Source organism: Ochotona princeps, chromosome 3 (assembly GCF_030435755.1).
Source record: "Ochotona princeps isolate mOchPri1 chromosome 3, mOchPri1.hap1, whole genome shotgun sequence".
NCBI lineage: Eukaryota > Metazoa > Chordata > Mammalia > Lagomorpha > Ochotonidae > Ochotona > Ochotona princeps.
The window spans coordinates 102000211-102028084 of record NC_080834.1 but is presented as its reverse complement, the minus strand read 5'-3'; the positions used below and the strand labels follow the sequence as shown (position 1 = coordinate 102028084).

At 42.1% G+C, this 27874-nt stretch overlaps 1 protein-coding gene across 5 annotated transcripts in view; it reads right to left on the bottom strand.

Moving 5' to 3' along the window:
* Positions 1 to 27874, bottom strand: part of MAP3K13 (mitogen-activated protein kinase kinase kinase 13) — a 175096-nt gene that overhangs the window by 10317 nt on the left and 136905 nt on the right. For all 5 annotated transcript variants that reach the window (XM_058662178.1, XM_058662179.1, XM_058662180.1 and 2 more), the window contains 6 exons: positions 24243 to 24401; positions 21545 to 21703; positions 20869 to 20977; positions 8938 to 9047; positions 6927 to 7043; positions 6125 to 6262 (listed from right to left, as the gene is read on the bottom strand). In XM_058662178.1, coding sequence (XP_058518161.1) covers positions 6125 to 6262; positions 6927 to 7043; positions 8938 to 9047; positions 20869 to 20977; positions 21545 to 21703; positions 24243 to 24401 — 792 coding nt within the window. The remainder of the gene's footprint in view (positions 1 to 6124; positions 6263 to 6926; positions 7044 to 8937; positions 9048 to 20868; positions 20978 to 21544; positions 21704 to 24242; positions 24402 to 27874) is intronic.

Genomic DNA, 27874 nt, shown 5'->3' with positions numbered 1-27874 from the left:
GTCCCACAACATTTCCCTCTTTCTCTTAGAAAAAATGTATTTATTTAAAATGCAGAGTTACAGAAAGGAAGAGATTGAGAGACTCTTCCATTTGTTAGTCCACTTTCCAGATGGCCACAATGGCAAAGGCTGGGCCAGGCCAAAGCCAGGAACCAAGTCCTTCATCTGGGTTTACCATATGAATGTCAGGGGTTCTAACACTTGGCCCATCCTCTGCTCTTTTCCTAGGCCACTAGCATGGAGTTGGATTGGAAGTAGAGTAGCAGGGACTCAAGCCAGTGTCCATATGGGATCTGGTATTGAAGGCAGTGGCTAGGCATACTATACCACAACATTGACCCTTCTATAGGCATTTTGATCTCTTCTTCACAATCTAGCTATTAGTTTGGTGCCAATATATCATTGTAAGAACATAAGTATTTGGCCAACGCAACAAATTTTTTGGGCTGATGCTGTGGCTTAGCACATTAAGTCCCTACCTGTGGTACCAGTAACCCATATGGGTGCTGGTTCAAGCCCTGGCTACTTTGTTTCTTATTCAACTACCTGCTAATGGCCTGGAAAAACAGCAGAGGGTGGCCCAAGTCCTTGCGCCCTTGTACCCATATGGGAGACCTGGAAGTAGCTCCAGGCTTTAGACCAGCCAGCTCTGGCCATTGCTGCCATTTGGGGGGTGAACCAGCGAATGGGAGAGCTCTCTGTCTCTCCCTAAAACTCTGCCTTTCAAATTCAAAATAAAATATTAAAAAGAAAAAAGGAAATTTGTTAGATGATGGACCTGGAAAGATTTCCATAACATCACAAATTAAAGAGGTCTGGTAGCAGAGAAAGAAACCTTGAGGTAATTTCCTAAGAGGCTAAACTCAGGGATTATGGCTTAGACTTGCCATAATCCTTGGGAGTCTCATTATTGTATGTGAAAGACCCTAGCAAGGAAACTTGTTCAATACATCTTTTTTTTTTAAAAAAACAAATTTTTAAAAAAGATTTATTTATTTTTATTACAAAGTCAGATATACAGAGAGGAGGAGAGACAGAGAGGAAGATCTTCCACCCGATGATTCACTCCCCAAGTGAGCGCAACGGCCGATGCTATGCCAATCCAAAGCCAAGAGCCAGGAACCTCTTCCGGGTCTCCCACGCGGGTGCAGGGTCCCAAGGCTTTGGGCCGTCCTCGACTGCTTTCCCAGGCCACAAGCAGGGAGCTGGATGGGAAGTGGAGTTGCTGGGATTAGAACTGGCGCCTATATGGGATCCTGGCGCGTGCAAGGAGAGGACTTTAGCTGCTAGGCCACGCTAAGCCCTGTTCAATACATCTTTAAAGAAGGGAAAAAGAGAAGCGTTTGCAAGGGAGAAAGTAGGAGGAAGAACCAGGGCAGTGAGAGAAGGGCGAATGAGGAGTCACACTGGCATGCCAGCGTCCAGGGGGTGGTTCTCACTGCCCCCTTCCCAGCGGGTCAGTCATGAAGATCATAGAGCCTTCAAGTAAACTTCTCCACATTGATTACAGGCAAAGAGGAAATGGTTTCTGATTGATTCATGGCAGAAACCCCCGGAACACCAGGAAATACTGCCACTTCCTTCCTGCTAGTGAATAGCCTCACCTTTCTTCCGCACCAGACAGATACAACTAAGTCAGACATTTAAGAGCTGCAGGGTCCACACTTCTGTTTTTCAATAACAGAATCTTTCTCCCAGATGAATTATTATGAAAACAAAAACAACCCCCCAGCAAATAAAATAGATACAGAACTAGTTGAAGGTCGGAGGGACTGTGTGTGCACAGTGCTGTGCCTTACAGGGCATCTTTCCTTGAGCTTCTGCTCCTGTGGTGGCCTCTGAGACACCTCCCAGGCCTTGCTTGGTGTCCCAGGCCTTGCTTGGATGACGCAGATACAGCCCCACCTCCACCACGTGTGCTGAGGAGCCCAAAGGTCAGCCAGAGTGGCCATGGCTTCAAGGCTCTTCAGCGGCTAACTCAGGAAGGCTCTCCAAACTGCCGGCCACGTGTACTGGGCAGAGGACAGACTTGCAGGTGCACACCAGTAACTTGTGAATGAAGAGCTCATTACAGTGACTGTTTCTATAGGTCTGTGATTCTTACAAGCTCTGGGGTGATGGAAATGCTCCGTAAATAATTGCTGCCTTAGTGCTTAGGGAATGATGACAAGGAAAAAGGTCTGTACAAGTCTAGTACGAATCCAGTTTTTCTCCCCTAGTATTCTCTAACTGCAGTTGGTAGAATCTGTTAGTGCAGAACCCACAGATCTGGAGGGATGGCTGCACTGTAGTTCTCTATCTTTAAAGGTTTATTTGAAAAGCAGAGAGAGAAAGAGAGAGAGAGAGAGACAATCTTTCATCTACTGATTTAATCCCCAAGTTCCCACAACAGGCCAAGCTGAGCAAGGTCAAAGCAGGAGGTAAGAACTGAATACAGGGGTTGGCATTGTAGCATAGCCTGCAAAGCTGCCATTTGCAACACCAACATCTCATAAGGACACCAGTTCAAGTTCTGGCCCCTCAACTACTGATCCAACTTCCTGTCTATGGCCTGGAAAAAGCAACAGAAGATGGCTCAAGTACATGGGCTCTTGCCATCCATGTGGGAGACCCAAATGGAGCTTCTGGCTCCAGGCTTCAGTCTGGCTCAGTCTTGATCAGTTCTACTTGAAAATCGAACAAATGCATGGAAGACACCTCTGTTTGTCTCTCTCTCTCTGAAACTCTGACTTATAAATAAATAAATCATAAATAATTCTTTCAAAAATAAACTCAATCCCGATCTTTCACATGGGTGACAGGGATCCAGGTCCTTGAGCCATTATCTGCTGGGTCCTAGGATGTACATTAGCAGCTGGATTGGAAATGGAGGCAGGATTCAATCCCATGCACACCTATATGAGATGCAGACATCCCAAGCGGTATTGCACCACAACGCCTGCTCTGTCTTGGTTTTCACTGTAGGTAGAATGCAGGGAGGAGCCAGTAGGTGATTCTGTCCATCATTTATACAATAAAAGAAAATTTTATGCTGGGAGTTTCCTCAGAGCTATATCGGGTGCCATCCAAAAACAACTTCTCAGGCCTGACCATAAGATGGTCAGGGATATCACTCGGAATTGGAGTGCCTGTTTGGACTATCCTAAAATCTGCCAAGTTCAGTGAAAAAAACATGCATCAATACTACAAACTGCTAAATATAAAAATGAAAATAGACACAAGACAGCTGAATAGTACCCTATAACCATTTTAAGGTGTACAGCAGCCGGTTGTGTATAAACTAAAATTGAAATGTCAATGAACTAGTCACAGGATGTGGTTAAGAACTTGTATTTTTTTAACATATTGGTTACTCAATTCCATGACTATTAATTCCATAATGTTGTAAACTGTTGTTGATGTTATGTTGGGGCTTTTAATTGATCGGGATGATATTCTGCCAGCTCTGCCTTCAGACCAGAGATGGTCTTCTCACCAAGTAACCGTTGAATGTATCTAGACAATTAGATGCTGGACTCTTTGCTTGGTATATGCTTGCAATGAAAGAATCTCAACTGAATATGATCTGTAATACTGCAACAAGATGGAGGAATCCACCATGGGGGGAGGGTATGGGGAGGGGTTGGGGGAATCCCAGAGCCTATGAAACTGTGTCACATAATGCAATGTAATTAATAATAATAAAAAAAGATGGTCAGGGACAGCAAGTAAAGATAAAGGTGAAATTAATCTATGTAGTTACTTAGAAGTCTAGGTTCAATTAGCCATGCTATGGTTATCACTGTGAAAGCCTTACTATAAATGCTTTATTTTTTTAAAGAAAATTTCTTTTTTTTTTGGAAAAGATTTATTTGTTTATTTTTGAAAGGTAGAGTTACAAAGTGAGAGAAAGGAAGATAGAAAGAGAGGGAGAGATCTTCCATCTGCTGGCTCACTTCCAAAATAGCTACAACAGCCAGGACTGAGTCAGGTCAAAGCCAGTAGGCTAGAACTGCATCTGGGTTTCCTCAAAGTGTGTTGGGTCCCAAGGACTTATGCTATCTTTTCCTGCTCTTCCAGCTGTACTGACAGGGAGCTAGATTGGAAGTGGAGCAACTGGGACAGGTACCCATGCCCATATGGGATGCTGATATTGCTGGGCAGTGGCTTAACTTGCTGCAGCACAGAATAAGCCCCTACACGTGTTTCCTCATTATCCTTATTCTTACTGTATTTAGCTAAAGTCTCACTGATTCTACACTCCAGGCTGAAGGATATTCATCTCCTTTTCATTAACTTAGCTATGATAGAACTTACTCTTTGTTGTTCGGGAGAAACGAAAACCTACAGAGTTTGGTAATAAAAAAATAAATAGAAGATTATTTTAAGCTAAACAAGGTAAATATGTTATCAAATGGAGAAACAGAAATCTTTCAAATACCATTTGAAAATCCATTTTCAAGCATCTATGCTTTGACAGATCATTTCACATGTCACCTTGTTGAAACTTCACAGAAATCCCAGGCAGGAGTACAATAATGGGAAATACATACTACATTCATGTAATTATCAAACTCTGCTTTTTTTTTTTAAAGATTTATTTATTTTTATTGGAAAGTCAGATTTTCAGGGAGGAGAGACAGATCTTCTATCCACTGGTTAACTTCCCAGGTGGCCACAATGGCCAGGGCTGAGCCGATCCAAAGTCAAGAGCTTCCTCTAGGTCTCCCACGTGGGTGCAGGGTCCCCAGGCTTTGGGCTATCCTGTACTGCTTTCACAGGCTACAAGAAGGGATTTGGATGGAAGTGGAGCAGCTAGAACACAAACTGGCGCCCATATGGGATCCCAGTGAAGGCAAGGCAAGGACTTTACCCACTAGGTTATTGTGCTGGGCCCAAGTCCCTGGTTTTGTTTTGAGACGTAGATTATTACATTACTAAAAAGAACTAACTGCATAAATACAAGTTGGTAATGCATAAACTGTTATGTTAGAAAATGAAGAAGTAGGGCCCGGCAGCATGGCCTAGTGGCTCAAGTCCTCTGCTTGAATGCACTGGGATCCCACATGGGTGCCGGTTCTAATCCTGGCAACTCCACTTCCCATCCAGCTCCCTGCTTGTGGCCTGGGAAAGCAGTCGAGGACGGCCCAATGCTTTGGGACTCTGCATCCATGTGGGAGACCCGGAAAAGGTTCCTGGCTCCTGGCTTTGGATTGGCGCAGCACCAGCTGTTGCACTCACTTGGGGAGTGAATCAATGCACGGAAGATCTTCCTCTTTGTCTCTTCTCTCTGTATATCTGACTCTGTAATAAAAATAAATAAATCTTTAGGGCCCGGCGGCGTGGCCTAGCAGCTAAAGTCCTCGCCTTGAACGCCCCGGGACCCCATATGGGCGCCAGTTCTAATCCCGGCAGCTCCACTTCCCATCCAGCTCCCTGCTTGTGGCCTGGGAAAGCAGTCGAGGACGGCCCAATGCATTGGGACCCTGCATCCATCCGCATGGGAGGCCCGGAAGAGGTTCCTGGTTCCCGGCATCGGATCGGCACAGCACCGGCCTGTTGCGGCTCACCTGGGGAGTGAAACATCGGATGGAAGATCTTCCTCTCTGTCTCTCCTCCTCTCTGTATATCTGGCTTTCCAATAATAATAAAACATCTTTAAAAAAAATAAATAAATAAAAATAAATAAATCTTTAAAAAATATTTAAAAAAGAAAATAAAGAAGTATGATCAATTAATTTATGTCCTAAGAATAATAAAAAATTTTTTTATCATAGCATGTGGTATAACTGCATCATTCCAAGCACAGAGACAATGAGGTTGAAAGAAGTGACATGACATGGCCCAAGTCAGAGTTTGCAAGGCAGGGCCAGGATTTGATCCTAGCTCTATCTGGCCCCTGGTTTCTGTTTCCTTTATTCTGTTCTGTGATGATAAATATCCACATCTCACAAAGTAACAGCTGGATTCCTAGAAGCCACGGCACATGTTCTCACCTTCCTACTCTGCTTTATTTCCACTGTATCAATGTGCTAATGATGAGCTACAGAAGTGGCCAGCCACACATGCCACCATGTGAGAATGTATGTTTAGGATGAAGCTTTTCCATATATCTGAGGGGCAGGTGGGAGGATGTGTAACTCACCGTTTGGTCTGCATGCCAGGTTTGTGAGGCACACCTTTCCTCTTCATGAGCTTCTCCATGGCATTGGGGTGGATTATGGGGCGGACGGGGTGTCGTTTGTAGGTCCCAGGATACTTCTTTTCCACTGCCTGCTCACGCCTGTGGAATGAGAGATAAGGCCACACCTCGACCACCACACATAGAAAGGAGGGGCAGAATGCTTTCATGGGCTAATTCCATTCATAGGTTTTGACCACACTTCAGCTAACAGGCTACTTGAAAAAGAAAGCTATTATCCAGGTTGAAAACCAAACCCAAATCAGACCAAACCAAACCAAGAAAGAGCTCAACTCCAACGAACCATACTTCATCCTGTACTTGGCATTCCCAGACTCAGACGCTAACTCTCCTCCCAGCACAGCACAATGACCCAAGTCCTGCCTGTCTGCAGAAGCTTTGCGCAGGACTCCAGGGTTTGTTTGTCAGCACCAGGATTACATTAAACCACTTTCAATGGTCACTTGGATTTGCCCCATGGAGCAACAAGCTCTCACTCATCCACACCAAGCTCTTCTTGATGAGGACCCCTTCTCTGAGCTGTGTAACAGGGTGAAGCATGTGTGCCCATCAAGTGCATGTTCCCCCTTGACCGGCTCTGTGGCAATGCCATGTGTACCCTCACAGGGGGCAGGCACATCCCCTAGGGACTGCTGGGTGAAGGCATATAGCAGGGAGCAGCTCTGAGTAGCAGTCATGTGGCAGAGCTGTGTGTTGCTCTGACAGACCGCAGTCCGTCAGGGCAGAGACCTGTCTGGATCCATACCTGATGAGCTCCTTCTCCCGCATCTCCAGCTGCAGCATGATGGCACTCAGCTCCATGTAGAGGTTATTGGCCCGCTCCAGCTTCCTCTCGTAGTGCTCGCGGATGTCCAGAGCATGCCTACCAGAGAAAACACAGCATCAGCAGAGCCCACTGATTTCGGGGAGGACGGAGGGCAAGCCCTCCATTTATATGGCCTCTTTGATGGGATGCAATAAGATGGAGCAGGAGATAGGAAATCCACCCTTTCCACTCTGCTTATCTTTTTTTTTAACGATCTATTTTTATTGGAAAGTCAGATATACAGAGAGGAAAAGAGACAGAGAGGAAGATCCTGTGTCCGTTGATTCACTCCCCAAGTGAGTGCAACGGCCGATGCTATGCCAATCTAAAGCCAAGAGCCAGGAACCCCTTCCAGGTCTCCCACATGGGTGCAGGGTCCCAAGGCTTTGGGCTGTCCTCGACTGCTTTCCCAGGCCACAAGCAGGGAGCTGGATGGGAAGTGGAGCTGCTGGGACCAGAACCCACATCCATATGGGATCCCAGGGCGTTCAGGGTGAGGACTTTAGCCGCTAGGCCACGGCGCTGGACCCCACTCTGTTTATCTTGAAGGGCCCCATTCAGCCACTCACAATATCCAGCAAGGTCACAGATAAAATCTGAATGTGATTTTTATGCAATTTGTAGCCTTTGTCAGTGTGTGGTATTGGCACTATACAGTATCATGTATTCATATGCTAATGAAAATATGCAGTTAAAGCTGACATCATCAGGATGATTAGGTTATATTTATCCATGGCACAGATCTGGTCAGATATGGTGGTCCTAAATTCTGAATGTTTGTGTTCTTTGTTGAAATATATCCAACATGATGGTACCAAGAGATGGGACCCTTGGGAGAAGATATGCACAATGGCTTTGATTATAGTGGTTCCTCCTTTAGCTTTTTTAAAGATATATTTATTTATTTCCATTTGAAAGGCAGAGTTACAGAGAGAAGAGGAGAGACAGAGAGGGAGAGAGAGAGTGAGATCTTTCATCCACTGGCTCATTCTCCAAATAGTCAGAATGGCTAGAGCTATTTGGTCTAGCCAATGTGAAGCTAGGAGCCAGGAGTTTCTCCCTGGTCTTACATGTGAGTGCATGGGCCTAAGGACTTAGACCATCTTTCACTGCTCTCCCAGAAAAATTAGTAGGGAGCTGGATCAGAAGTGGAGTAGCCAGGACTCGAATCAGCACACAAGGGATACTGATGCCACAGGTGGAGGTTTAACCTATAATGCCATGGCCTCATTCCCTGGGATTCCTTCTTAAAGAGACTGGAGGGAATCCTCTTGCCTGTGCATCAAGCGAAGACACATAGAAGGGGCCATCCTTGAGACATGGGCCCTCAGACACCAGCTCTATTGCCACCTTATGCCTGGACTTCCCAGACCCCAGAACTGTGAGAAGCAAATTTCTGTGGTGCTTCCAAACCACCCCATCTACTGTATTTTGTCACATAAGGGCCCTTGAATAATCCATGGACAACACATATTTCAAAATACTATGCATAGGTTTTAAATTTTTTGTACCAAATTGAATTTCTCTTATAATTCCATTTTTTTATTCTTTATTTTATGGCACAGTTTAATAGGCACTGGGGTTTCCCTTCCCTCCCTCCCAATTCCATTTCCCATGACCTATTTGAAAAGCCCTCACAGCAGCCCAACTGGACTGACTGGGTGTCTATGAGCAGGTGTTGGACCCCTTAGTGGATTCTGAGCATTTGGAAGCCAGCGATGACATCTTATACATTTCTAGCCCCTGCAGCATCTGGAACAAATGGCCGTGCTCCGGGAATCGTGGTCACAGAGATTTAGTAAAGGAGGATAACAGAATTGTGGGGAAAGGATTGAAAAGGAAATACGAAGGAGGGTTAACTTTATGGAATGAAATGGTGGGTGACAGACAGGACTCCTGGTGCCACCTGAAGACCAAGGAGGATGAGAGGTGGACAGAGGGACCAGCTGACCTGAGCTCTTCCCTGCGCCTTCGAATCAGTTCTTCATCCAATCGGTGTATGCACGTTCCTTCACTTTTGATCTTTTCAAAGTGTTTTTTCACTTCTTCTCTCCATTCAGCCTGGGTAGGGACAAAGTCAGGTTTTGTTAATATTCTAGCAGTTTCAATTTCAAATATTACCACAAGATCACGGTACCAAAAAATTTTCCCCGCTTCTTCCATAGGTTTATTCTGGCCTATGAGCTTCCTGGAGGAGTCTTATTTGGAATCAATGTTCAAGAAATAGGAATTGATTTGATAGCAAAATATTCCATGCCATTCATCTGTGTATCCTATTTTGTTTTCTGGATTTCTACCCCAGTACTGTCTTTCCCAGTTTCCCTGTGGCACTGGCTACCAGCAACTCAAGATGGTGGCTGAGCTGGCCTAGTCAGAAAGGATAGCTCTGTGGCTGTGCTGTGGTGCACTGGAGATTCCCAGAGTCTCATCTCAAAAGTGCTGGTCCAAGCCCTGGATGCTCTGTTCCTGATTCTGCTTCCTGCTAATGTGCCTGTAAAAGTGGAACATGTTGGCCCAAGTGCTTGCAATTCCATACCTACATGAAACCAACACAAAGTTCTAGGAACTCAGAGTTAAAGAAGCAGAAGATGGAGGATGTAAATAGTGGTCAAAAAATTGAGAAAGGTAGACTCAGAGTATTCCCAAAACCATTTTAACTCTCCTAGGAATGAAAAAAAAATGTGAGAGACAACAATGAGCTTTCCAGAGTATGGAGTTTCAAATTAATTTTATTTGAATTTTAGAAGGCCAGAAAACTTCTGTTAGATTATGGTTTATTAGAACTGTCTAGAAAAACAGTTAAAAGAAGTTTCCTTTTTTTTTCTTTTTCTTTCTCTTTTTTTTCTTTTTTTTTCTTTAATTGTAATTAACTATGTAAAGATTGTCAACAACAATACAATAAAATAGATTAAAAAAAAAAAAGAAGTTTCCTCATATGTATAGACTGTCATCCCAATAAACTAATGAGATTCAGGTACTTTCTGGTGAAGGCCAGCTGTATAACTATCTCTAATTGGATACCCTTCCCCTAGAACATCTTATTACCTTTTGTTTCTTGTTCAAAGTGTCTCTCTCCCAGTTAAGCATTTGGTCCTATGGTTAAGATGGACTTGCATCATATTAGGGTACCTAACTTTAAGTCCTGGTTTTGTTTCTAATTCCAGCTTCCTGCTATGTGCACCCTATGGGGGGATGTACCAGCCGATGCCCAAGTTATCTCAGTTCTTGACACCCGTATGAGACCTGGATTGAATTCCAAGTTCCTGAGCCCAGCGTGGTGGCCTAGCGGCTAAAGTCATTGCCTTGAACACTCCGGGATCCCATATGGGCGCTGGTTCTAATCCCGGCAGCTCCACTTCCCATCCAGCTCCCTGCTTGTGGCCTGGGAAAGCAGTTGAGGACAGCCCAAAGCCTTGGGACCTTGCACCAGGAAGAGGTTCCTGGCTCCTGGCTTTGGATTGGCGCAGCACCGGCCGTTGCAGCTCACTTGGGGAATGAATCATCAGATGGAAGATCTTTCTCTCTGTCTCTCCTTCTCTCTGTATATTTGACTTTCCAATAAAAATGAAAATAAATCTTAAAAAAAAAAAGAATTCAAAGTTCCTGACTTTAACCTTACGCTGTTTCAGTTGGTATGGTTATTCGGGAAGTGAACTAACAGACTGGAGATCTCTGTCTTGTCAGCCTATCTCTGTCCCTCTACATTTCAAATAAAAAATATCTATCTGGATACTTTGGTATTTTTATGTTTAATTTGTTGAGGAACCATTACACTTTTCCCTTTCTGTTATACTATTCTGCATTCCTACTAACAGTGTGCAAGCGGTCTGGTTTCTCTACATCCTTGTCAACATTTACTGTCTTCTTTGTTTTTTTTTTCTATAATGGCAAGCCTATCATTGGAATTTATGCATAAGAACTAAAATCAAGCTCTTCAGAATAGCTATTGTGGTGCAGTAGGTTGTGTCAACTTGTAATGCCCACATCTCATAAAGTAGTGTGGGTTTGTGGCTTGGCTACTCCAAAACTGATCCAGGTTCCTGCTAATGGTCTGGGAAGACAACAGATAGTCCAAGTAATTAGGTTCATGCCAACCAGTGGGGAGACTGGATGGAGCTCTTGGCTCTTGATTGCAGCCTGGCCAAGACCTGGCTATTGTGGACATTTAGGAAATCAACTAGTAGATGGAAAAATCTCTCTCCCCATCTTACTCTTTTTATCTCTCTCTCTTTTCATCTCTCTGTCTTCCAAATTAAAATAAAACTATAGGGCCCAGCACATTAGCCTAGTGGCTAAAGTCCTCGCCTTGCACACACTAGGATCCCATATGGGTGCAGGTTCTAATACTGGCTGCTCTATTTCCCATGGGCTCCCTGCCTGTGGCCCGGGACAGCAGCTGAGGATGGCCCAAAGTCTTGGGACTCTGCACCCTCGTGGGAGACTCAGAAGAGGCTCTTGGCTCCTGGCTTCGGATTGGCTCAGCTCTAGCTGCTGGCTTGGGGAGTGCTGACAGAAGATCTTTCTCTGCGTATCTCCTTCTCTCTGTATATTTGCCTTTCCAACAAAAATTATTATATATATATATATATAAAATACAAAAATATAAAAATATGTATTATATATATCTGCCTCTATATATAGGGATCTTAAAGAAATATTAGTACTGTTACTTCCATTGCACTATTCATAACAGTCAAAATGTGGCAGTTAGCTTGAATGCCCATCAGTGGATGAATGGATAAATAAGTCATAATATATACATTTAATAGAATGTTATTCAGCTTTTTAAAAGGAAATTCTGCAATATTTGACAACATGAATGAAAACTGAGGCTATTACACTAAGTGAAATAAGCCAGTTTTAGAGGACAAATGCTGTATCATTATACTTACATGAGTTCTCTAAAATTGTCCAATTCATAGCAAGAGGATGTAGAATGGTGTTTACTGAAAGGGTTATATAGTGGAAATAGGGAGTTGCTGATCAATGGGTATAAAGTTTAAGTTTTATAAGATGGGTAAGTTTTAGAGATCTCTCTCCATTAGGCCTATACTTCACAATATTGTATGTACATTTAAAGTCTGTCGGGAGAACAGATCTCATGTTAAGTATTTTTAACACAGTTGAAAAATTTACCTCAGAAACATGTAAGAAATTATTCTCTTTTTCAAAAAAGATTTATTCATTGTATTACAAAGTCAGATATACAGAGAGGAGAAGAGACAGACAGGAAGATCTTCCGTCTGATGATTCACTCCCCAAGTGAGCCGCAACGGTCAGTGTGCGCCAATCCAAAGCCGGGAACCTGGAACCTCTTCCGGGTCTCCCACGCGGGTGCAGGGTCCCAATGCATTGGGCTGTCCTCGACTGCTTTCCCGGGCCACAAGCAGGGAGCTGGATGGGAAGTGGAGCTGCCGGGATTAGAACCGGTACCCATATGGGATCTCGGGGCGTTCAAGGCGAGGACTTTAACCGCTGAGCCACGCCACCAGGCCCAAGAAATTATTCTTAAGTAATTAAATTTGTAGAAGGCTTGCCCCAAATCAGTTGTTCCTCATTTTTTTTAGCAGAACTTTTCTGTTGTTGTTAAATTTTTATTTACTATTTGAGAGGCAGAGAAACAGAGAAAGAGACAAAGAGAGCTCTCATCCAATGAGAATTTACCCAACAATATTCCTACAAATGTCTACAGCAGTGGAAATTCAGAAGTCAAATCAGGTCTCTCACATGGGTGGCAGGAACTCAATTACTTGAGCCAACATTGCTGACTCCCACAGACAGAAAGTTGAAGGTCAGGAACTAGAGCCAGGTATTGAACCCAGACACGCTAATATGTAGGCATGTTAACTGGCATATTAACTGCTAGGCTAAATGTCAGTGCCGCATCTGTTTTTTTTTTTTTTTAAAGATTTATTCATTTTATTACAGCCAGATATACACAGAGGAGGAGAGACAGAGAGGAAGATCTTCCACCCGATGATTCACTCCCCAAGTGAGCCACAACAGGCCAGTGCTGCGCCGATCCGATGCCGGGAACCAGGAACCTCTTCCAGGTCTCCCACACGGGTGCAGGGTCCCAATGCATTGGGCCATCCTCAACTGCCTTCCCAGGCCACAAGCAGGGAGCTGGATGGGAAGTGGAGCTGCTGGGATTAGAACCGGCGCCCATATGGGATCCCGGCGCGTGCAAGGTAAGGACTTTAGCTGCTAGGTCATGGCGCTGGGCCCCGCATCTGTTTTTATAAAGAAAATTATAATTGTTTTAAAAATGATCTTCCCACATCTCTGTTTATCATATATGAGATTTTCATATATATATGTGTGTGTGTATATATATATATACACATAACATATATATATATTGACAACTAGAGAGAGGTTTCTGCCAGTCAGCTTTTAAGTAGCAAATCTGTCCAATGTCATCAGAAAGCCAAGGTGCTCTTTACAGATCCTGGATATTAATGCTTTGTCAGCTGCACAGTTTGCAAATATTTCCTTCCATTCTGTTGGTTGCCTCTTCACTTGGCCATGTTTCCTTTGCTGTGCAGAAACTTCTTAGCTTAATATAATCACATCTGTATTTTTTTTTCTTTAATTGCCTATGCTTCTGGAGTCTTTTCCAAGAAAAGCAACCACAAAACAATCCAGTTAAGAAATGGGCAAAGGATGTGAACAGGCACTTTTTTAAAGGAATGAAATACAAATGGCCAACAGACTCATGAAAAGATGCACAGGATCTCTCACCATCAGGAAATGCAAATAACAATCAAAATGAGGTTTCACCTCACCCCAGTTAGAATGGGTATCATCCAAACATCAGTAAAATCTGGTAAGGATATGAGGGAAAGGGTACCTTGATCCACTATTGGTGGAGATGTAAACTAGTACAATCATTATGGAAAACAGTGGAGAGAGTCTGAAGAGATTTGAAAAGGGATCTACCATATGACCCAGCCATACCACTCCTGGGAATTTACCCTAAGTGAAATCAGCATATTGAGAGCGTTATCTGTACCCTGATGTTCTTTGCAGCTCAATTCACTGCAGGTAAGACATCAAATCAACTCAGATGTTTATCAACTACATAAAGAAATTATGGTTACACTATCGAGCTATTAAAAAGAAGGAAATCATGTCTTTCACAGCAAAATGGGAGACCATTATACTTAGGGAAATGAGCAATTCCCCAAAAGACAAATACTGTATGTTTTCCCTAATTTGTGGTAAGTAGCACACAGAGTAAAAGAAAATGCAATGTGTATAATTGACATTTTGAGATTTGATTACTGATTACAGTCACTGTACTCTTGAGGAACAGAGGATTTTCTACTTAATACTTGCTGTACTATTCAGTAGAGGGTTAAGCTTGTGATTATAAAGTAAAAGTATATCACTGTAAAAATTAGAACAAAAGAAAGGAAGAAAGAGGGAGGGCTGGAACAAAGAGTAAACAAGGGACAGTAGGAAGATGGGATGGAAAGTATAAAACTTAAACTTAAAACTGTATATATAGATCATAAGCAGTATGACTCACATTGATTGTTCATTCATTGGTTACATCACAAGAATCTTGACTGAATTTGAACTACAATACTGTAACAAGGCAGAGGAATCCACCATGGGGGGAGGGCACAGGGAGGGATTGGGGGAATCCCAGAGCCTATGAAACTGTGTCACATAGTGCAACATAATTAATAAAAAAAAACTTTATATATAAACCTATGGAATTGTATCATAAAATTTAAAATGGAAGAAAAAAACTGTATATATAAAACACATGAAATTTGCTCCCTTTATGTAAGTTAAAATTTTAAATAAATGAAAGGGAATAAAAGAGTACACAAGTGCTGCCCTATTGTTTGGCATCAGGTCTTTGAATCTAAGCAATAAGTGAAAGTTTAGCTGAATCCCAAGTAATGCTATTCTGTTGATCATTAGAACAAAGTCTAGAGTAGAGAGAGCATTTGATCTAAGAGGCCTAAGAATGATAGGTAAGGGCTATTAAAACAAAAAAGGATAAGGGAGAGGGCCAGATTTGGGCCTAAAGCATCCTTTTTTGGGCAACAATATGTCAATGCATCCCAGGACAAAACTTAATCAAGCAAAGGAATATTTGCTTCTGATGGTGAGAAGTCAGGTATCGTTGGCCAGATTTTTTTTTTTTTTTTTTGGTCCATATTTTTTAATTCAACAGAAAATTTACCCGAGATTTAGATTATTATTATGAAGAGAATTTTTGGAAGACTAAAATCTACAAAAGCGGCCTCTTTATGAACAGGAAATAAAATGAATGGGAAAATACGAGTTACTAATTAATAATGTGTTTTTCCCCCCAAAGGAATCTTTTTCCTGGTAGAGGTTAATTTGAAGTTTCATCACGACCACTTAAGATTCTTTACGAAGTTCCAGTTTGAGCTTAAGCTGTGATTCAGACACATCTGTATGTACCTAAAGAACTGGAGGTTGGGCAGGCCTGGGGCCAATTTGCAGAGACAGAGGCACCTGCAAGAAGGACCATGAATTCCTGCAGGAGCTTCTCCTCCAACACCACCAGCAACAAGGAAGTGGAAGGGCATTTCCTTCTGCTTCACTAAAATGCTTGTAAAACCTTGGGCCCAGAGCCAGCATTGTTCAGCCATCCTTCACGAACTGTGGGTGTAAAGTTTCAGGGAAAGAAGAGTTCATTGTGTAAGCAACACAAGGTGCAGCTTGGGATCTTTAGAACTTAAGAGTGTCATTACAGTAGGCAATGGCAGCTCCTGATGGCTACAGAGGTGCCTTGAGGATATAGACAATGGACTTTATCCAGAAAACAATGCGGGTTAGCCAATAAGGACACACAGAGCAGGTACAAGGCACGAGATGGCTGTATCTAGTAGAATCAGTGGCAAGCAGAACAGTGATGAATAGAAAGCAATTTAAGATCCATGATCCTTATCTGGGACTCTTCAAAAGTGCATTTAGTAGAAGGATGGACAGGGGGAACTGCTTAACAAGGCACTTAATTCCTATGCAAGCAAGTAAGGAAAAAATCAAGTGAAATTCGGGTTATTACAATTAATGATATACTCTATCCCAGGTAAGTTCTGGGCAAGTCCATAACATTTAGAAAGCCTTTGCTTTTTGCCATCTTCCAGGCATTCATTCAGTAGTCTGATGCTCTTAGACACACATCTTGTTTTTATTTCAGGGATATTAAAATAAAGTTGAATCAAAGCAGAAATAAACAAAATATATTATATGCTGAAAAATCCCATCTAGGGCCTGGCACGATAGCTTAGCGGCTAAATCCTCACCTTGCATGTTCAAGGATCCCATATGGACACTGGTTCATGTTCTGGCTGCTCCATTTCCCATCTAGCTCCCTGCCTGTGGCCTGGGAAAGCAATTGAGGATGGCCCAAAGCTTTGGGACTACATGGGAGACTAGGAAGAAGCTCTTGCCTCCTGGCTTTGGATTGGCTTAGCTCTGGCCATTGCAGGCACTTGGGGAGTGAACCAGCAGATGGAAGATCTTTCTCTCAATCTCTCCTCTCTGTAAATCTGTCTTTACAACAACAAAAAAAATTTTTTAAAGATTTATTTATTTTTATTACAAAGTCAGATATACAGAGAGGAGGAGAGACAGAGAGGAAGATCTTCCGTCCGATGATTCACTCTCCAAGTGAGCACAACGGCCGGTGCTGTGCTGATCAGGAGCCAGGAGCCAGGAGCCAGGAACCTCTTCCAGGTCTCCCATGCGGGTGCAGGGTCCCAAAGCTTTGGGCCGTCCTCAATTGCTTTCCCAAGCCACAAGCAGGGAGCTGGATGGGAAGTGGAGCCACCGGGATTAGAACCAGCGCCCATATGGGATCCCGGCTGTGCAAGGTAAGGACTTTAGCTGCTAGGCCACGGCGCTGGGCCCTACAACAAAAATTTTTTAAAAATCCTATCTAGCCAAAATAGTACTGAAGCACTGACAGACAATGCAGTAGAAATGGAAACAAGCTAAGAGAAGCAAGTCAGACATAAAGCACCAATATGGTGCAATTCCACTTACATATCTGGAATGCACAAACTCAGAGACTGGAATCAGGATAGAGATACCAGCAGGAGGGAGAAATGGGAAGTTATTTTTAAACGGGTGATTAAAATTTTTGGAAATAGTGGTGATAGTTTCACAACACTGGGACTGTAATGTTACTGCATTGTACACTTAAAAATGGCAAATTTGATACTATGTATGTATCACCACAATAAAACATCTATTTATTTATTTAAAAGGCAAAGAAAGAGGGAGGGAGAGGGAGGGAGGGGGAGAGAGAGAGAGAGAGAGACAGAATCTTGCACATGCTAGTTCATTCCCCAAATGCCTATAACTGCTGGAGCTGTGCCAGGCTAAACAGGGGAATTAGGATCTCAGTTCAGTTCTCCCACATTGGCGGCTAGAGCCAAGTACTTGAGTCATCTCCTGCTGCTTCTCAAGTTATGCACCAGCATGAAGCTAGAATCTGGGACTTGAACCCAGGACCTCTGCTATGCGATGTGGGTCCTAAGCAGTATCTTAACCACTACACCAAATGCCTGCTTTTTGTTGCCACAATTTTTAAAGAGCAAACCAAAACAAACAGTTGAGCCATATCACACTTAGCACAAGAATAGCAAAGCAAGAATCTAGGGGCTTCGCACTGGGAAAGCATATCAGATTCAAGCCTTAATTGGCACAGGAGTTCTCTTTGCTGCTTCCCTAGGCTGAGTGCCCAGTCTCTACTTACGCATACTCAGTCAGGACGTTAGTGTCTCTACAACCCACAATTCTGAATTTTGGGGTGGTCACAGGGGCACTTCAACAGAAGGTGGGATGGTAAAAAGCTAGCTGGTGGCAGAAGAGCTTGGAAGCAGGTCATATAACCCGTTTGGCAGCTGGGATCAGGGAGAGGGGTTAAAATGTTTCCCACAGACTCCTATTAAATGTAACTGAAGAGCAGGAGCAGAATTTGCCTCCTTGAAGAAATGACGATTTTCTAGGAATGCAGCAAATCCCATTGCAATGCAACTGGCAGAACCTCATGTTGCATGGAAATTGGTTGATTTGTTATCTGTACTACATATGCTATCTTTGTACATGTGCAGCTGAAGGGGTACACCCAAAGCATTTTCTCTCCAGAAGCAGTCAGCTGGACCCTTGGCAGCACTCCTGGCTGACAGTTTTGCTAGAAGGTGGAGACCAGGGATTCACTGATAACTGACACTGGAAGATCTTGTCAGTAGGTAGGATGAGGCAAGACCTCAAGGAGAAGATGGCTAGAGAAAGAGCAAACTGGTGTGGGTACTAAATAACCAGTGTTTTCCACTGAAAAGGTAGAAAAAAAAACCCAAAACAGTAATAGTTCTCTACTAGCTGCCATCTTATTTATTTTAGGATTACACCAGAAAAAAAAAAAAGCCACTCAGAATGAGTAAACTCAAAGGAGGCTGAATTTTTGTAGCCTTAGGGTAGGTGAATAACATCTTCCAGTCAAACATCTTTCAGCCAGATGAGAGTCAGGAACATAGAACTCAGTCTAAGTCTCCCATGTGGGTGCATGGACACTAGAGTATTTGTATTACCACTGCATCCCAGGGTGCACATTAGGAGGAAACTGAAATCAGAAGTGGAGCCAAGACTCAAATTCAGATACTTGAGTATGAGATGTTAACATCCCAAGTGGAATTTTGTTACTTTTTCTAAAAAGATGTACTTATTCATTTATTTGAAAGTCAGAGTTTTAGAGAGAGACAGACAGACAGACAGACAGATTGAGAGAAAGAGAAATCCTCCATTTGTTGGATCACTCTGCAAATGGCTACAACAGCCACAACTGGGTCATAGCAAATCCAGGAGCCAGGAGCTTCATCCACATTTCCCATATGGGTGGCAGAGGCCCAAGGATTTGAGCCATATTCTACTGCTTTCCCACATTATCATATCAGAAGTGGTGCAGCCAGAACATGAACCGATGTCAATAAGGGATGCTGGTACTGCAGGTAACAACTTAAGTTGCTATGCCACTATGCCTCTCTCTCTTCCCATTCTCCAGTGACATTTTAACATCCGTAATAATGCCCCAAACTAGAAGCAAAATTTTAGGTCAGAACAATGAATGAATATTAAAAGATGCTAAGTTGGGTGTTTGGTTAAGATGTCAGTTGGAATGGCTGTATTCTGTATCAGAGTGCTTGGGCTTCAGTCCCTGGACTTAGTGCTGTACGTTTGTTTAGGGTGCTCTAGCAGAGGGAAACTTTGTCTTTCTCTCTCAAATAAATTCTCAAAAGCCATGCTGGGCCCAGCGCCATGGCCTAGCGGCTAAAGTCCTCGCCTTGAAAGCCCCAGGATCCCATATGGGCGGCAGTTCTAGTCCTGGCAGCTCCACTTCCCATCCAGCTCCTTGCTTGTGGCCTGGGAAAGCAGTCAAGGACGGCCCAAAGGTTTGGGACCCTGCACCCATGTGGGAGACCTGGAAGAGGTTCCTGGCTCCTGGCTTTGGATCGGCGCAGCACCGGCCATTGCGGCTCACTTGGGGAGTGAATCATCGGGTGGAAGATCTTCCTCTCTGTCTCTCTCTCCTCCTTTCTGTATATCTGACTTTGTAATAAAAACAAATAAATCTTTTTTAAAAAATAAGGAGATGGATTTTACTTTACAAAAATTCTTATTAGACACAGTAAAAGAAGTTAAAGGAAAAAAATATTAAAAGGCTGGTAATACTATAGTTAAATTCTATAAGCACAATGCTTAAATTTAGGATCATCACCTTGACTTCAAAAGCCCTAGTTTCATCCCTTTTGCTATTGCATGGGTCTAGTGGGAATAAGGACCTTATCATTACCCACCAGTCCCTATTCCTAGTGATAACAGTTAGACCACAGTCCTTGTGACATTTACAGCCTTTTCATTTGCTAGCCACAGCTCACCCTCTACGCTCACACACTCACAATATGCCGAAATAGATTCTCTGGTTAAGAGGTGAAAACGGACTATTTCTCAACCTCTAGACTCTGTGTTGTGCTTTGAGTTGCTTTGGACAATGGGACACTCACAGGCTTGATGCAAACACAGGTTTGAAAATCACTCGCATGCTTTTGGGTGCTCTCTTACTGCGTTTGTTATTCTGAGAGCTCCACATGAACAGGAATAGGCTGCTGAGGGATTAGAGGTGTGCAGATAACAGAGGTGCTCCATAGTGGCCAGACTCTCAAGAACAGGCTGGTGGAGGAGGCTATCTAAGGCCTGGTCAGCCTGCCAGGCAACCTGGCAATGGATTTGCAGATATCTCCATGTGAGCCAGTCTAAGCCAACCTACAGAATCAAGAATTAAATAAATGCTTACTGTCTTCAGCTGTATGTTTTAGGATGATTTTAGTGCAGTATAAAGACTAACACATAACGGATATTTTATTTGGATGACACATTCAGTGTTAGGGAAATGATTCTCTCTGGGCTTAATTCTATCATCAGTGCTTTCTGGTGTTCACTGTTCCTCTTCTGTACTTCAAGGAAAACTTTTTCTACTTCAAGGGAAGCAATACTTTCATTAATGCCAGCAGTAATTCTGTGTCAAATATATGTACATGATAGTTTTCACATTATTTTTTCCTCTTTTCAACAATTTCATCAGATCCTATTATAAAGGATGGCATACTGACACATTCGTTTTAAACAAGATAGTAATAAAAGTTAAATGCTTTAAAAAAAAAAACCCTCCTACATGTCCCATATATCAGGCATTGTAATTGTTGTTTCCCAACGTACAGAGTCATATAATACTTGCAAGAGGCAGGATGGTCCCTTTTTAAGAGTTACTTCTTCTCACCTAATAACTATGAGTCTTCGGCAGCATGTGGCAGAAAGGTTCCTGGCTTACCTGAGACTTGAAGTAAGTTTCCTGTGGGGTGGCAAGAACATCTGCAGAGGCAATGTCTAAATGCATGAGTGTCTGCCGAAAAGAAGGTCGGTTGCGAGGTTTACTTTGCCTGCAAGTAAAAAACACAACTGTATTTCCAAAGTGTGTCTAAGAGGATGATGACTTTACGAACTTTTTGAAAAAGTATTTACTCCACATTGGCTATATATCAACAGTTTTCACATACTGAAGAGCAAAAGGAAAATATAATTCTGAGATAACATTTAATGATGAAATGGAAACCTAGAATCAGTGAACTATTTGAATGTAATCCATAAAACTGGTAATGTAATAGTTGTTATTATTTACCAAAGCCTACTGTTTCATGATGTCCTACCAAATTATTTTAAATTGGTAGGATATCATAAATTTTAATAAGCCAACAACAGGAGTAGGTGCTATGAGTGTTTTGCAGATGAGAAAATTGACATTTGGGTGACAGCTATCAAATTACACAGATAAAGGGCAGATTTAAATGTTTGAACCCCAAATCCTCAAACTCCACAACCTGCTAGTATTCTCACTCCCCAGCTGATTCCCTTCCAAAGACATGCCAGCGACTTCCCTGCTTTCTTAGAAAATTTTGAGATATATTTTTGAGGAAGACAGCAAAGAGGGAAGGGGAAACATTTCTTACCATGTCTGTTTCATAAGGATTTTGAAACCATCAGGGCAGGTGGAAGGAACTGGAAGGTGCAGGCTATTGCTTCCAACACCCCAAATGATGGCTGAAGAATCAACATCTTTGTAAGGGATCTCTCCTGTTAGCAGCTCCCAAAGCACCACTCCAAAAGACCTACAGTGGTACCAAGAACACAGATCCAAGATTTTTCAGAAAGACTCTTTAGTATATTCATGCCTTATTAACCCAATTAAGTATCTGTCCAATTTAAACATTCTGATACTGCTATAAGAAAAACAGAGAACTCTGGAAAACCATTGGGAGGTAACGGACACCAGTAGACACTGAAATACACTGTTTTAGGGTGTTAGTAATTAACCCTGGTCACTGAATAAATGGCCAGGCTATTGGACTGGTACAGAGTCCAGAAACATGGGACAAGTATCATGGTGTAGCCGATAAAAATACTGCCTGAGATGCTGGCACCCCATATGGGTGTCTGTTTGTGCTCTAGCTGCTCCACTTCTAATCCAGCTCCTTGTTAATGGTCTGAGAGAAGCAGAGGAAGACGGCCTAAGTGTTTGAGCCCCTGCTACTCAGATAGGAGGCCCAGATGAAGCTCTTGGCTTTGGCCTCACCCAACTTTAACTGTTGCAGCCATTTGGGAAGTGAACCAATGAATGAAAGCTCTATCTCTTCCATTCTCTTTGTAATTCTTACTCTCAAATAAATAAGAAAATCTTCACAAAACATCAGGAAATAGACAAGATATACACAGAAATTTAGTATATTTTTATGAGAGAAGTAATGTTACTAACCAGTAGGAAAAATTAATTAACCAAAAAATGCTGTTGAGACAAATGGTGAAAAATTAAATGCATATCTCCTCCATTCACCAAAATAAATTACAAATAAATAAACTTAGATGTGGTAAGTCAAATCATAAAAATCTTAGAAAAAAATGGGGGAAATTTTCTATTTAATTTTAGATGATAAAGATTCTTTGAAGTATAAAATCTAGATGCCATAAAAAGAAAGGCTGATAAATCAAATTGTATTTTAAAAATCAAAGGCACAGGGCCCAGCACAGTAGCCTAGCAACTACAGTCCTCTCCTTGAACATACTGGGATTCCATATGGGAGCCGGTTCTAATCCTGGCAGCTCCACTTCCCATCCAGCTCCCTGCTTGTGGCCTGGGAAAGCAGTCAAGGATGGCCCAATGCCTTGGGACGCTGCACCCACGTGGGAGACCTGGAGGAGGTTTCTGGCTCCTGGCTTCGGATAGGCGCAGCACCGGCCATTGCGGTCACTTGGGGAGTGAGTGATCGGATGGAAGATCTTCCTTTCTGTCTCTCCTTCTCTCTGTATATCTGACTTGGCAATAAAAATAAAATAAATCTTAAAAAAATGTGAATGCTCATAAATAAGAAATTATAAATGTCTCTTACACATACTAAAAAATATATAACTTTGCTTATAAGAGAAACATAAACTGAATTATACCCGACACCATTTTTACATATATACTTGCTACAGTCCATTAGCTTAAATATTTTGTAGGTAAGGGTGGAAAAACATACTCTATTTCAGTGAGAATTTATATTGATATAATCCCTAGGCAGGACACTGTGGTAATAATATCCTGAGGGACAAATGATCCCACATTTATTTTTCTTTCTATCTATCTATCTATCTATCTATCCATCATCTATCTATACTATTACTCAGGTTTCACATGCAACTATTTAAAAAAAATTTATTTGAATGGCTGTGTTACAAAGAGAGAGAGAGGAGGGAAAATAGATACTTGCATTTCCAAAATGGCTACAATGGCAGGAACTGGGATGGTCTGAAGCCAGGAGTTTCTTCCAGATCTCCCACATGGGTGTGGGACCAAGCATTTGCATCTTCTGCTACTTTCCTGGGCCCAGTAGCAGGGAGCTGGATCATAAATCCAGCAGCCAGGACTCAAATCATCACTCATGTGGGATACAAGCATTGCAAGCAGCACTTTAATCCATTCTACCACAACACTGGTCCTTACATGCAACTTTAACATATGCTACTAGCTTGGTTTTAAGTCTGAAAGTACTATTTGACAATTTTTAGGGAGAAAAAAAGCAACTTCAGGAAAAAAAATTGTCAATAGTAAAGACTTGTAACCTCAGAGGAAAAGCTGATAAAGATAAGCAAAAAAAAAAAAAAAAAAAAAAGCATAGTTCACAAGGGCTGTCCAATAAAAGGGCAACTGGCCTTATTTATGTCCCTAAAATTGGTCCAGAGCACTGAACTCTGCCAGATTAAAGTACATTATTGATTCATGACATGATGATGTGGGTCATTGAGAACAGGTAAAGGTTGTTTAATATACTTTACTAAATATAATGGGAATTATGTAGTACATTTCGCAAAGACTCCCATACGAGAAAGCCATTTGAAGTAAACTTTGCCTTACAGCTTACAGAAGGTTCTGAATATTCTCCGAGGTCTCCCAAACTGCTGACTTACTGACTGGATAGTCACTCTAACTCCCCTCCTACTCTCTTCAATGAAATATACTGAGTTGTTCCTCAGATATTATGACGCTGAGGCTAAACAGAAGTGAGAAACACTAAAGCATATTCTGGGGAAGTAAAAGTGTTGAAGGATGAAAACACTAAGAGGGTCAAACTGGAAAAAGGCTTTCTAACCAGAACGAGTGATGCTACTCACCATATGTCAACCTTCTCTGAGACAGGCTCATTCCGTATGACCTCTGGCGCCATCCAAGCAACGGTGCCAGCAAAGGACATCTTGGTACTTTTATCACTGAGTTCCTTGGATGTACCAAAATCTGAAATTTTTACTGCATCTGTGTGAGTCACTAAGACACTTTAAAAAGAAATAAAGAAAACACCCAGATCATTAGTACTAATAAAAACCATGACTCTAAGTGGTAACTGAAGGTTTTGTTTACTGCCTTCCACTTTGCAGAATTCAGCCTGTAATTTCGAATATTATCAGCGCATTAGCTGTGCATTAGTGAAAGCACCATTCATTCATACTTGTGGGGAAGCAAATGTAGCAGAGTGCACTTATAACACCTGGTTTTATTCTGCCTCCACCACCTGCTAACTATGTGAATTTTTGTCAAATTAACTCTTCTAAGCCATTTTTTTCTCGTTTGTAAAATGGAGGCAATTCAAGTCATAATATCTACCCACAATTCAACTGCAGAAAACTCTCAAAATGGCTTATGATTTGAAAACAAGATTCATGTATTCGAGAGGAAAAGTGATAGGGAGATACAAAGAGAGAAACTTTGCATCTGCAGATTGACTACTCCAGGGATTGCAACAGTCACAGCTGCATCAGGCCAAAATAATGAGCCACGCGCTCCATCTGGGAGCCATCACCTCCTACCTCTCAGGGAGCTGTGGGCTGGATCTAAACTAGGGCAGTCAGAACCAGAGGCAGCACTCAGATATGGATGCAGGTATCCTAGGTAGCAGCTTAGGACCCCAAGGCTGGCCTAAACCTAATCTGGGCAGAGGTCATAGGTTTTACTACAGATATGTCACTGTGGATGATGATAATATGCCAATCCAGGTGGAGGTCCTCGTTACTTCTCTGAAATCACTTGGCTCCAAGAGTTTTGAAAAAAGGATTACTGGGCCTATAGTAATGGCTTCATACAATTTTTGTTTGAACTGAATGAGATATGTATAGCACTCATGCTTAATAAATCTTGGTTTCCATCCTTAGCCAATCTTGCTCGACTCACTAAAGAAAAACTAAAAAAAAACACACAAAAAACCTGCTGGGCCTGGTGTGGTAGCCTAGTGGTTAAAGTCCTCGTCTCTCACACACTGGGATCCCATATGGGCGCTGGTTCATATCCTGGTGGTCCTGCTTCCCATCCAGCTCACTGCTTGTGGCCTGGGAAAGCAGTCAAGGATGGCCCAAAGCGTTGGAATTTTGCACCCCTGTGGGAGACCCAGAAGCTCCTGGCACCTGGCTTTGGATCAGCTCAGCTCCGATTGTTGCGGCTGCTTGGGAAGTGAATCAATGGATGGAAGATCTTTCTTTCTGTCTCTCTTCCTCTCTGCATATGACTTTCCAATAAAAATAAAATAAATCTTAAAAAAAAAAACTGCTACTTTTACATGGAGGAAATTAAGGAGAATAGCACTGGTTTCATCTATCCTTAGAGCTCCTTCACAAATTATTTCTGAAGAATAAATGGTTCAAATGGAGGCCTTCGCAAATATTTTATGTACCTTAAGCATATATAGTGGGTGCAAAAGCAGCAGGTTGTGGTTTAAGGATGCAAACAGAAGAAATGAGCACATTTAGACAATCACATTTATTTTGCAAATAAACCAAGGAGTAGCTTGTTCAGTAAATTAACCACTACACTCAGCATTTTTGGGCACAATGGTGAGAAATAAGAGCCATTTTGCAGCTTATGATCAGGGCTGCTATCTGCCTTCGATGGAGTAGGAGGTAGGATTCCTTGTGCTGCCCTTACCTCCATGTATAAGGTAGGATGTATTAGTTTGGGTTCAAGCCCCAGTGTAATGACTTTGGCTGAACCTTAATTTTTCTTTTACATAAAATAAGAATATTGATGCCAACAAATCTATCCCATACAGTTTCTGCCAGTATCAAAAATGATACTATAAGGGATCTTTTTAAAATGTCATAAACCATATGCAAATGTGTCTTTGGGCACTTCTCTGGTTCACTAAACCAATTCATAATGAGACATAATGAAGATTAATTTGAATCCAAAAGCTACACTAAAATGCATCATTTTTCCAATTTCTTTCTTTCCTTTATACAATTTGGGGAACTGAAATAAACACTGTCCTGCTCTCACAAAGTGGCTACAGGTAGCCGAGGAATCATCTTGGAAACAGAGACTACTAGAAATTCTGTTTCTCCCAAATAACAATTTAAAATTCTTATGTTCCCTTTGAATCTTTTTTTTTTTTAAAGATTTATTTTATTTTTATTACAAAGTCAGATATACTGAGAGGAGGAGAGATAGAGAGGAAGTGGAGCTGCCGGGATTAGAACCAGCAGCCATATGGGATCAAGGCGAGGACCTTAACCACTAGGCCACACTGCCAAGCCCGTTCCCTTTGAATCTTGCAAATGCTATTTCCTCCTTTAGTTAGACTCCAGAGAGCTTAAACCAAATCTGTAGTTCACCTCTGACAATTATGCAGAATCTATAGCATACATTTTATAAACAGGTTTTACTTCACTCATTTATTTTTGAATCTTTGGATGTTTTTACGTTTCTTGGCTTCTTTCTTATTCATCTGCTTTAATTCTGTTATATACAGTTCTGCAAGTCGGATTTAAAAATTGGAAGGTAGGGGCACGACAGGAAAATAATATAGCAAAACTTCAAAGGGGGCCATTTGATGTTAATTACATCAGATGATGGAAGGTGAATACTTCAGATAATAATGATTTTGGTTCACAATTAAACAATTTGAAGGCAACATTAACAGGGCAGGTGTTGTGGCAGCAGGTTAACTCATTTCTTGGGATGCCTGCACGCTTTAATAAAGTGTAGGTTGGAGCCTTAGCTGTTTCGTTTCCTGTCTTGCTTTCTGCTAACGTACTCTGAGTGGCAGCAGATGAAGGCTCAAGTACTTGGGACTCTGCCAATCACATAGGAGACTCAGATGGAGTTTCTGGCTCTTCAACCTGGCTCAGTTCTGGCTGTTGCCAGCCTTTGGCAAATGAACCAGCACGAAGCACTCTCTTTCTCTCTCTGTCAGTGTTGCTCTGCTTTTCAAGTAGATGAAAATAAATGAAAATTTTTTTGGAAGTGACAAGTATTTTCTTTTTTAAACTTTATTTCAGAATAGTTTTAAATTTACAAAACAGAAATGATACAGTTGTAAAAGGGTTCCAATCTACCCAAAATTCAGCCTTCACTACTTTTTTAGAGATTTATTTATTTATTTTTTCTTGGAAAGGTAGGTAATATTTACAGAGAAAAGGTTAGTCAGAGAGAAAAATATTCCACCAGCTGGTTCACTCCCTGAATGGCCACAACAGCCAGAGTTGAGCTGATCTGAAGCCAGTAACCAGGAGCCTCCTCTGGGTCTCCCACTTGGGAGCAGAGTTCCAAGGATTTGAGCCGTCCTCCGTTGTTTTCCCAGGCCATTAGCAGAGAGCTGGATGGAAAGTGGAACAGCTGGGACAAGAACTGGCACCCATATAGGATCCCGACACTTGAAAGGTGAAGATTTGGCCATTGAGCCATTGCACTGGGCCCAAGCTTTAGCTATTTTTAAACATATTAGTATATTTACTACAACCCATAAAAAAAGAACAGCAAA